The sequence below is a fragment of the Pseudorca crassidens genome, chromosome 16, assembly GCF_039906515.1.
Source record: "Pseudorca crassidens isolate mPseCra1 chromosome 16, mPseCra1.hap1, whole genome shotgun sequence".
In the NCBI taxonomy this organism is placed as follows: domain Eukaryota; kingdom Metazoa; phylum Chordata; class Mammalia; order Artiodactyla; family Delphinidae; genus Pseudorca; species Pseudorca crassidens.
The window spans coordinates 44,148,296-44,160,455 of NC_090311.1; the positions used below are offsets into that span (position 1 = coordinate 44,148,296).

General features: G+C 34.5%; 1 protein-coding gene across 3 annotated transcripts in view; it reads left to right on the plus strand.

Annotated features, from left to right (window-relative positions):
* UBE2D1 (ubiquitin conjugating enzyme E2 D1) overlaps positions 1–9,814 on the plus strand; it is a 36,118-nt gene extending 26,304 nt beyond the window's left edge. For 2 of the 3 annotated variants that reach the window (XM_067710162.1, XM_067710161.1), the window contains exons 3-7: positions 2–33; positions 2,341–2,418; positions 3,475–3,580; positions 6,962–7,055; positions 7,797–9,814. In XM_067710162.1, coding sequence (XP_067566263.1) covers positions 25–33; positions 2,341–2,418; positions 3,475–3,580; positions 6,962–7,055; positions 7,797–7,842 — 333 coding nt within the window. In that variant the 5' untranslated portion in view covers positions 2–24 and the 3' untranslated portion in view covers positions 7,843–9,814. The remainder of the gene's footprint in view (position 1; positions 34–2,340; positions 2,419–3,474; positions 3,581–6,961; positions 7,056–7,796) is intronic. The other variant, XM_067710163.1, reaches the window with a different exon arrangement.
* Positions 9,815–12,160: the final 2,346 nt, after the last annotated feature.

Sequence of the window (12,160 nt, forward strand, 5' to 3'; positions counted from 1 at the left end):
GTGTTCCACTGGCAAGCAACTATTATGGGGCCTGTAAGTATGATTCATTTGTGTGAAATTAATCCCCTCAGCCATCCTTCATTCTTGGCATTTCACCTTTTATCAGATGTTTTTGGCTAGGGTTGAACTTTCTTGTACTCTGAATCTCTCAGAAAGCAAAATGTGAGTAAAGGATTTATGATGATTTTCTAGAGCCCTGGTGGCAAATACTTGCTAGGAACACATTTACAACACTTTGCCAAATCCTTGATCATTATGCATAATAATGAATCACCCACAATTTGCAACCAGGCTGCGTGTTTATCTTTTTTTAAACAGAAAGTCAGTTGTTCAGAACTAAGTGTAATTACTCTCACATCAACATTTTAGTAGGTTAGAAATAAGTCTAATTAACCCAATAATGGAATTCCTACAAGTAACAAGTATCAATTTGCAATAAGTTTCATCACTGTTCCTGTGTGTGAGAGGAACGGATAAAATATTGCAATGGCTCTGTTGTTGCCACATCATGAATTTGCCTCTTTTGTTGCATTGTCCTGAACTCAGAATTACCTGCTATTCTATGACTGGCTTCTCTTCATACTTATTACCTTTGTTAAGATTATTTCCTTCTACACCTGAGAAGCAGTTATGACTTTTCTTTCTGTGGGCAAAAATCTGATTGCATAAGAATGGGCACTGATAGCTCAAATCTACTTTCTGAGTAAAGACTGCATTAGTAACATGTTTCCGTTAACATCATTCTCTCCTCCCTCCCTTGAAAGATCTCTATCTAGTAAACCATAGTGTTGTTTTTTGTTTTGTTTTGTTTTTTGCGGTATGCGGGCCTCTCACTGTTGTGGCCTCTCCCATTGCGGAGCACAGGCTCCAGAGGCTCAGCAGCCATGGCTCACGGGCCCAGCCGCTCCGCGGCATGTGGGATCTTCCCAGACCGGGGCACAAACCCGTGTCCCCTGCATCAGCAGGTGGACTCTCAACCACTGCACCACCAGGGAAGCCCAGCCATAGTGTTTTTAATCATATGGCCTCATGCTTAGCTTTTAAAAAATACAACAGTTACTGAATTTTCAGAGCAGGAGTCCTGAGCAAGTGTCTTAAATTACTACATTGTTTTATTAAGTTAGTTTTTTAAAGGGTGAAGTGCAACATATTTATTTAACAACTTTTAATAAGAATCTAGTTATTTGATTTTCATTGCTTAACAAGAACCTGCAAAATAATATCAAGTCTTACCCTTACCATTTGAATTATAGCCCATCACAAATATTTCTCAGGTGAATCACATGTAGCAAATGGTTACAATTATGTTACTCATACCCTCTTTATTGTAGTAATGTAAATATGCCACTCAATAATATGATTTGAACATCTAAGAAGACCATATCTGTTGATTGTAATTAACTTACATTTTCTACATTCCTTATAATTTTTGATGAACTGGAATTAAACTATGTGTATAGTAAGAATAATTATACGGTACAGTCCTCTAATGTATATGTAGAAACTTAAGGAGGAAGTAATGATAGCCTTGCTATTATTACCAAAATGTTAATATACATGATACTTTTAATTAAATATAAATGAATTAAAATAGAATTTAAGGTATTTTTGCTACTTTTTTCCCCCTTTTCCTTTTTTTTAATCATCCTTTTTTTTTCTTGCTTGTAACACTATAAGTATTTCCTAATTGCTATAAAGAGATATGGCCAAACTTAAATTCCTCTTGTAAAGTTCATTCCTAATTAGATAATTAGATAATTCTATGAAACTGAATTTATCTAGTTTTGTTTGGGGCTTTTTTGCATTTCCCACGTTGTTTTGTAAACTGCTACTAAGTGAAGATTTGAGGTCTAAATTATGTAACAGTGTCACTTAGCCTTTTCTTTTTATAAGTTGGTCCTTTCAGTTCATCTCTGTTCTTGCCCCTTAAAGGATCATGAGAACTTAAGTTTTATAATTAAGAAGAAAAACACTAGCCTCAATCCTTTTCTTTTATACTGATTACTGCTACAGAAAATTATTCTTTTCTCACAGCAGTCTTGTGTGTTTACTGATCTTTAATAGTCTATACTCATGAACAGATTTGTTTGGGCAAGTCACACCACTCCACTGTGTATGTCCTATTTTTGTTTTGTTTTAAACTATGATGTTGGCATGATTGTTGGAAAGTTCTCCTTCATGCCTGCAAAGACAAACCTGTTTTTAAGGTAAATGATTTGAACTGATGGCATCAAAATGATGGCATTTTTTTCAAACTGGTATATTTGGAGGGAATCATCTTGGGTTACTAATAATAAATATAGTAATCAAAACACTGATGTGATTATTTTGTAATTTCAGCCTGATAGCGCATATCAAGGTGGAGTCTTCTTTCTCACTGTACATTTTCCGACAGACTATCCTTTTAAACCACCAAAGGTATTTTTATTTTTATGATTGACGTGACTCCTGTGTCAGGGGTTTTACTCTCTATCCAGAGATATTTTCATGAAAAGACTGTGGGTAGGTTAGCATGTTCAAACTGTTCTGTAAAATCAATGAATCTAAAATGCTTTCTTACTCAAATATTGTATTATGTCTGTAAACAGAAGGCAGTATCTGTTAGGCTAGAAATTAGCTTCCCTACCTGTCTTTCCCTCTGCATTAGATATGTGTAGTTTGGGAAGTTTTTATGGTCAAGAGTTAGACTCTTCCATTCAGGGGATTATCTTTCCTAGGTTGACCCTTCTTTGTCAGTTTTTAAGTATTCAACAAATATTTATTGAGCACCTACCATGTTCTGTTGCATTGGGGAATACAAAAGTAAAAAGACATAGCCCTTTTGTTTAGTGAGGAAAGATTAAAACACATTCTTATTAAATTTAGCTTAAATCTAAAGAGGAAGCCAACAAATGATGGGGGTGTCAGTGAGGGAGAAAATCATTAACAAATTCTGTCACTGAGGAAATATTTACTTTAGATTTTTAAAAACACCTAATTAACATTACATATGAAACGATGTAACAACTCTCGTGGAAGATTAGAATTCTTGGTGGATTTGTTAGGGCAGGTAATAAGCTGGGGCCCCTCAACTTTCCTCTGGAATAAGGTCAGCAGCCTATTTCTAGGTCCAGGTATCAACTGATAATCAAATTAAGAAAAGGATTGCTTTGAGAGTTGATGAAAGCCATGGTTAATTACTTCAGGTGCTACTCGACCAGTCATACCACCTATTATAGACTTATTTATCACACTTTCCAAAATACTCCTCAATTCCTTGGGGTTGGGGAGAGCAGAAAACTGACTTTGCTTTCACATTATCAGTAGCTAAAGCCACGTGCACATAAAGTAGATGCTCATCCAATTTGTGTTGAATACATCTCTCCTCTAAGATCACATAAAATTGAGGACATTTTACCCTAGAGCAAATTGGTTCTGTTTGCTTTCATAGTTAATGGATTGTCACAGTTTTGTTTTGTTTTGTTTTATGTTTAGATTGCTTTCACAACAAAAATTTACCATCCAAACATAAACAGTAATGGAAGTATTTGTCTTGATATCCTGAGGTCACAATGGTCACCAGCTCTGACTGTATCAAAAGGTAATTTCATTTATCAGATTTACAACAGTTGATAACAGTGAGACAGGAAAAATACAGCAGAAATATCTTGGGGACCAAAGTTTAAAAAAATCTACTGTGTTTTCTTCTGCTTTGCTTTTGCTTTGCTTTCATAGCTTTTATATTACTCTTGCTTGGGGGGGTTGATGGACAGATCTAAGTGATGAAATGAGAGAAATTTAAAATGTTAGAACTAGGAATTTGGGGATAAGACTGTTGACATTTCACCCCTTTAGTTTGGGCTTTATCTTTAAAAAGAAAGAGACAGGGACAGAGAGAGAGACACAGAAGTGAAAATAAGATTTTAGAACCAGATGTCCCATTCATTAAATGGAATTATTTGTTGACATGATGAGTAAAGCTTTACATCTCCTTTACTTCATCTCAGAGGAAATGTCAGATTGGCAGATAAAGTAAATGATTTAAAATGAAAGACAGGAATTCCCTGGCAGTCCAGTAATTAGGACTCCACGCTTTCCCTGCCGAGGGCCCAGCTTCAATCCCTTGTCGGGGAACTAAGATCCCACAAGCTGCATGGTGTGGCCAAAAAAATGAAAGACATGTTTCACACTTTAGAGTAATGTAGTATATATAGCATGTTAGTCTAAACTTCAAATAATCAGTAGCATCATTGTAAGGACTGATACATAATCCATGCAGATTCTCAACTTTCACAGTTGCATAGCATTATTCTTTGCTGAATTATGAGATGTGTATATAGGGCATCTGAAGCCGTTTGTTTCATTAGCTAATGTTATTTGCTTTGCCAGCCTCTTAATTTTGTCTTGTTTCTCTAACAGAAAAGAGCCTGAGTTATTGTTTTGAATTAGAACCATCTACCCCTGAAAGCAACTTGGTAGTTTTCCCTTTTTATAAAATTTAAGAAAACTGTTTCTCTTGAAGGATTTGGGGGAGGAATCCATGGTCATTAAAAAAATTTTTTTAAATAAATGCTACCTGAATATATAGCTTGTTTTAAAAATTGATAAGGTTTAGAGGAAGCAGTGCCCATAGCCATGATTATTTCAAGTATTAGATAAGTAACAGCCGTTCAGATCGGTTAGTTATTCATGAATGGCAATTTTTCTGATCTGACATATCCCTATAAAACGTTCATGTAGATTCTAGTGTTCTTTTAAAAATCTTTCACATACTATAACTGTTACACACTAGATATAGGAAAGATATTGTGTCATAGGGTTTTTCAAATTAATATTCTGTTTCCTGGAATAGGATCACAAAATGAAATTCATTTAGCATATGCAGCTAAATACTTAGAGAGCGCAGACTGCCAGATGTTGAATACTTACCTTCTGCCGTTGGTCGCTTTTTATAAAAAATAGTTTTGTTAGCTTCTAGAAACTGTCCTTTAAGAACAGTTTCAAACAGCCTCAGTTTCCTCATATGTCAAATGGGGATTATAATAGTATTACCACATATGGTTACTATGCAACTAGCACATAGTAAGCATTCAAATGGATGTTATATAGTTATCTTTTTCCTTATCTGAAAACATTTGATTTGTGTGCATAATAGTGAAATCAGGGCACAGGGCTCTTGGCAGCAGGAGTGGGGAGATGAGGAACTTCCCTCTTGCCTATTTTATAAAGTAGCTTATATTTTCTTTATTTGTACATTTTTCACTTTTTAATATTTTAAATGTCTTATTTCGCTTTTTATCATGAGTTTAGTTTGGAAACTTTCTGGAGGTGTGAGCCCAGATAACTTACCCAGTTGGTTTAATATACAGGCTTGAAATTCCATTGGGCAGATGAAAGTTTAAAAAGATGAATGAAATATTAGTTTTTGTTAGCCCGTAGCACCCCCTTTCCAAGTCATTAAAAATCAACTCTGGGGCTTCCCTGGTGGCGCAGTGGTTGAGAATCTGCCTGGACACGGGTTCGAGCCCTGGTCTGGGAGGATCCCACATGCCGCAGAGCAACTAGGCCCGTGAGCCACAACTACTGAGCCTGCGCGTCTGGAGCCTGTGCTCCGCAACAAGAGAGGCCGCGATAGTGAGAGGCCCGCGCACCGCAATGACAAGTGGCCCCCGCTTGCCACAACTAGAGAAAGCCCTCGCACAGAAACGAAGACCCAACACAGCAAAAATAAATAAATAAATTAATAAACTCCGACCCCCAACGTCTTCTTTAAAACAAACAAACAAAAAAAGAATCAACTCTGCCTTCCTTATAAATTCACCTTTGGATTTGTAAGAGTAGGAAAAGATAAAGGAACATAGTAGAGGAAGGTGAAGGTGGAATGTTGTTCCAAAGATACCATGTATCCCCTCAGAAGTGGTGGCATGGAAGCAGACAAATGAGGAACCAGAGTCCTTGTTTCCTTCTTTTTCAGACACTTAGTTGTTTATTTTTTTAAGTGTAGCTATTTGCATTAGGATTTTGATACAACATGCAAGAAACAACTACTATAATTTATCAATTTTCATTTATATTTAAAAATACACAAGTTATGTAATGATAGCTGTGCCAATTTTTTTTTTTTTTTTTGCGGTACGAGAGCCCCTCACTGTTGTGGCCTCTACCGCCGCGGAGCACAGGCTCCGGACACGCAGGCCCAGCGGCCATGGCTCACGAGCCCAGCCGCTCCGCAGCATGTGGGATCCTCCCGGCCCTGGGCACGAACCCGCATCCCCTGCATCGGCAGGCGGACTCCCAACCACTGCACCACCAGGGAAGCCCATGCCTATTATTTTTAAATGCATTTGCCACAAATAATGTACATGGAATAAAAAAAAATTCACTGAAAATAATCTTACAGATATTCCTTCTTTAGCTCTAAGCCCAAGTAAAACAGTGCATGAGCTTCATCTCCCAAAGCGGTTTGAACTGTTAACTGTAATTTGATTGCTTTACCTTGAACTGTTTAGGACACAGATTTTCTGCATTAAAGTAGAATAAAAGTGGACAGTTTTCTTATTAAAGTAAAAAAATAATCTCTAAGAAACATCTAAAGTTAGGATGCTATTCTAATATTTTTCCAACTATGTACCATCCGGGGTATATGTGTGTTACCTAAAAAATATTTTTGTAGAGAACTCTTGAGTTTAAAAGTTAATAGCTACTTTGGAGGTTCACATTTTTAAAATAAATAGAAATTCAAATAGAATTTAAAATTGCAAAAGTGATAATTTTGTATTATATACACTGTATGGTAATTTTGTAATTTAAAAAATTAAAGATATTTGCTGCCAACCAAAATTAATCTCAAATGTAATTTAATGTGTTCATTTTGTTTTTTCTTTGTAAGTTTATTGTCTGTTCAGTAAAATTATTTTCACATGTGTAATTCATATAAAGTAGAAAGATCATTACTTAATATGATGTTCTCTTTTAAATCTAGTTTTATTGTCCATATGTTCTCTGCTTTGTGACCCTAATCCAGATGACCCCTTAGTACCAGATATTGCACAAATCTATAAATCAGACAAAGAAAAGTAAGTGTTTGCTTATATTAGTTTCTATTTGGGTGCATTTCTATGTAGTCTGCCAAAACATAAGTATTATCAATGTATTGAAGTACATTTAGTTATGCTTATTGTGTTTATGTTAAGTTTGTTTATCTATCCAGTGGAGTAAACCTTTCTTTTTAAATTCTGTTAACTCCTTTTACAAAAAAACTCATCCCTTCCCACTTTTTGTTTCATCCTTTACTATTTAATAGTACTTGTTCTGCATTTACATAGTATGCATGTTTTTTGATAGTAACTATCAAACTATCTATAATTCTAAGTAGTAAATTTAAAAAGTTGATAATTGGAAATTACTGAATATCATATTCCTTACCTTCTCCCAGGAAAAGTTATCCTTAACTACCCCTAAACTGACCTAATTTTCAAGGTGCCACATCTTGCTGGCACCATTGATTCATTTGCATTTTACAGATAATGACCATTCAGGGTTGTCATTTACAGATTTGTATTAGAAATTGATTTCTTTATTTCGTGTGTATAACTTAGGTACGTTTTCATATAGGTTGTAAAGAGATCCATTAGTTTAAAAAATCGCTCATGTTTTCTGTTTTATTTATGCATGAACCTAAGTCACATTGACCCAATAATTGGTGTATGTATGATTATTGCAGTTAAGCATAAAAAAGGTATACAGTTTTACATAGACAGATCTTCTAAAAGATTTAATTTGTATGTTTTTACTATATCCCTTTTGTATGTCTACAGATACAACAGACACGCAAGAGAATGGACTCAGAAATATGCAATGTAAAATCAAAAAAATTTTCATATATACCAGAGTACTGTAAAATCTAGGTTTTTTTCAACATTAGCAGTAAATCGAGCACCGTTTACTGTTTCATTGTACCATGAAATCCTTTGATTTTTACCCATTTTAAATGTATTTCTGAAGCAAGACAAAACAAACTTCCAAAAATATTCTTGAGACTGTGATGAGAGCATTTATCATTTTGTATGCATTGAGAAAGACATTTATTATGGTTTTTAAGATACTTGGACATCTGCATCTTCAGCTTACAAGATCTACAATGCATCTGAAAAGCAACCAAATTATTTTTTGCTGAAACTAGATGTTTTTACATGAAAAATACTGTATGTGTTGTCTAAGATGTCGTCAGTTATATAAATCTGTATTCAGATTTCATTCTTTGTTAGCTCACTTTATAATTTGTATTTTTTTACTGTATAGACTAAATATATTCTATTTACATGTATGTCAACTCGTTACTTTTTTCCTGTGAACAGTATTGAAAAAACCCAACAGCTGATAATGAAATGAATTAACTGTCCGTCTCCCTTGTCTTAGGGTATTCTGTAGATTGATTGCAGATTCCTTAAACCTGAAATGATCTTTACACTGTAATTCTCAGTATACTGATTATGGAGAAACACTTGTTTTGATCTTGTTATACTTGACTTAACTTTATTACAATGTGAATTAATTGCACTGCTAAGTAGGAAGACGTGTAACTTTTATTTGTTGCTATTCACATCAGAATTTTTTTCTGTATAGGCAATATTATATTGACACCTTTTACAGATCTTAATGTAGCTTTTTCCATTTAAATAAAATGCTTTTTCTACTATTTGTCTTGATTACTTAAAAAGATAAAAAATTACTTTATAAGTAAGGATCAATACTCTATATAAAATTTTGCATGGAAATTAATTCCAAATTGTAAGAATGAAGTCTGTTGTATTTGGCACTAATCACCATTAATTATATAAATTTTATTGCTTTAGGTTTGTATTGATATCTGTTTACTAAATTGTCAATCTAGAGGATGATATACACTGGCCCCTTGTTATTGAAAAGAATTTAGGGTATGTTGGCATTTGTCTTGGATCACATCTAAAATGAATTATTTTCTAAGGTACTGAGATGAATGTAAGACAGTGTCACCTACATTGAAGAAAAGTCTTTATAGACCTGAAGAATAATTAGGTAATTCATTAAAATGCCCCTCTAGATATAACTGATGTTGTATTTCTTAACATTTTAAAATCTAGAATTTCTAAAATAGAATTTTAATGCCATCACAGTTTGAAAGAGGACATCCATTTTTTACCGTAGAAGTTATACAGAAAATTCTAAAATGACACTTTCCCTCTGTTTTATAAATTGTCAGTTAAAATGATTTAAATGAGCAGGTTATCTTTGCAGATTTTATAGAAAGTTCTAATGTTTTAACTTGGAAAAAAAATGTCTCTAATTATTAGCATGCTTACCAAACTTGAGTGTCATTTTTAAGAAGAGTTGTAGCTCTTCTGATTATTTCAGTAGCTGTATAAGTGTACAAAAATCTGTGATGGGTGTAGTCATTAGCAAAGAATGTAAATCACTTAAGTATTTTACCATGGTTCATTATTATAAAGCACAAAATAACCCATTGTTAAAAAATGTGTTTTTATAAATGAATATAAAATAATTAAATGAATTGTGAAATGGATGTTTAAGAAAATATAGGTTTAAAAAGTAACTATATTAAGTGATGTCTTGAAACAGCCATATCATGAAGAATACTACTATGTTATTATAAGCTACATTGGCCCAGAATTTGAACACTCAACATCATTAGATTTAAGTATTTAGTATATTTTGATAATAAAGGGTTTTGTTTCTTGAATATCTTTCACTTTTTAAAAAACTTTTGTGTGGCATTTATTTTTGGAAATGTCTTTTTTTTTTCTGTATTAAAGTTTTGAAACTTGCCTAACACTAACTCTGTTTGCCTTTGCTTACATCTGAATTGTACAACCACTCTCTTGAGGAGTGAGCACAAGTTCTCATAATTAATTTAAAAATCTTAGAAGTTCAGCAATGGCATAATGATCAGCCAGATCAGTATTTTGGGTTTGTTGTTTTGTTTAATTCTAACAAAGGGTACATCAGTTACCTAACTGTAAATCTGAAGCCAAGGACCTTCCTCCATAGATCAACCATTAATTTAAGGACCTCCTGGGAGTGAGGAAAATGGAAAGTCTTTTGGAGTTTTATGATCCTACCTCTTGAAGTCTTGGATTCTGAACACTCGTAACTGCCACATACAATAAATCCATGATACAGGCTGTAAGGGGTAACCTCACGCTCATCCCCCCAACTATCTCTAATTCCTGAACAAGCTTTACACATGCATATGTAAATCATATACAATTATTCATTTTTGCTTTACGTTATACCCCCACCCCTCCATGAACTCTGTTAGGGAAAATTTTAAATTTACTTTGTCAGTTAAGCAATTTCAAATGATCAAAAGGTATTAGGTGAGAAACACAAACACAAAGCACCAGGGCAACCCTAAGAGTTAATATTCAGAGTAACTTTTGGGGCTTCCCTGGTGGTGCAGTCGTTAAGAATCCGCCTGCCAATGCAGGGGACATGGGTTCAAGCCCTGGTCCGGGAAGATCCCACATGCCGTGGAGCAACTAAGCCCGTGCACCACAACTACTGAGCCTGCGCTCTAGAGCCCGCAAGCCACAACTACTGAGCCCACGTGCTACAACTACTGAAGCCCGCGCGCCCAGAGCCCGTGCTTCACAACAAGAGAAGCCACCGCAATGAGAAGCCCGCGCACCGCAATGAAGAGTAGCCCCTGCTCGCTGCAACTAGGGAAAGTCCGTGCGCAGCAACGAAGACCCAATGCAGCCCAAAATAAAAAGAGTAATTTTTTTAAAACTTAATAAAAACAATACCACATGTAGTTTTTCATTTCTCATTATTTTATCACAATGATATGTTTATCTTCTTTGTACATGATTCCAGTCATTGATGTTTCACAGAATCCTGCTCTCTCACAGTTCTGTATTTTTAAGGTGGAAAGATTGGGGAAATGAATTTTCCTCTCGGATTAAGAGAGATTCTTGGTGAAGCTATTTATATCCTGTCTCTTTGTTGGTAGTCATTTTGAACTGGATTCAGAGTCCAGTCCTATGTTTTAAAATTGGAGTTCTGTAGTAGAATCATTGGTCCTGTTACTCATTTTTATTAGGACTAGCCATGGAAAATGTGATTAATACTCTAGCCACGGCCATATAGCTTCAGTGTATTCAAATTTTTGACTTTGGTCTGTTAAGATACAGCACTTATCTTTTTAGTTTAAATCTTTTGTGGTTATTAATATAATAAAATAACAAACAGAATTTTAAAAGTTTACTTCTAGCACTCTATCAATGTAAACTATGCCAAAAATTTTCTTTAAAGCAGAAGTTTAATTGCAGTTTAATAGCCCTAAAATGTAATGCATATTATTTGTGAAAGTTCCAGTTTTTTACAGTGCTTCTCTTTGCCTGTTCTGACAGTTGTGTTTTACAAACAGGGCAGCAGGTAGAGATTCATCTAATTTCACTTGTAAAAATTCATCTGTATAGATAACTAGTCATTTCTAAAAAAAATTTTTTTTTTTTGTACTGACATCTGCAAACTCCTAAACTGTATATTGATACACTTTGACCAGGAGTTTTTTCAGTAGTAGTGATAACTGAAAATTTGTAGACAGCTGACGTTTTGGGTAATAGAAATAATTTGTAACACAATAGTGTTTTATCACTTATTTGTATCATGTTACATTTAAATTTCTGCTCTCATTATCCTGTTATATATGTAAGAATGTGGTTTTAAATTGTAAATGAACTGAACTAATAGGAAGAGGGAATATTCACGTAAAAGTTCTAGCACTTGGAGGCATTTTTATAAGATACATTTTTTAAAAAAACTTACCGCTCTCTTAGGTTCTACCGTTGTAGAGGGAGGAATGTGCCTTTCTTACCCCAGGAGGAAGTTGCTTTTATTATGATGGCACATGTTCTGAGCTATGCTTCCTCATATCATTTGCTTGCTTTTGTTAAAATCTTTTTAGTGCAAAAGATCACTGTGAGTTGCATGTAAGATTTTATTGTAAACTTAATATACATATTGTGGGGAACAGTTGTGACACCACTTGTGTAAGCACTCCTGATACACCCGTTTAGGTGGTCCAGTGACCACCCACACATTCAGTGTGTCAATAGAAGAAGTCACCAGAATAAGCATATGTTCATACTCACAGCTAAGATTTATTATAGCGACACAG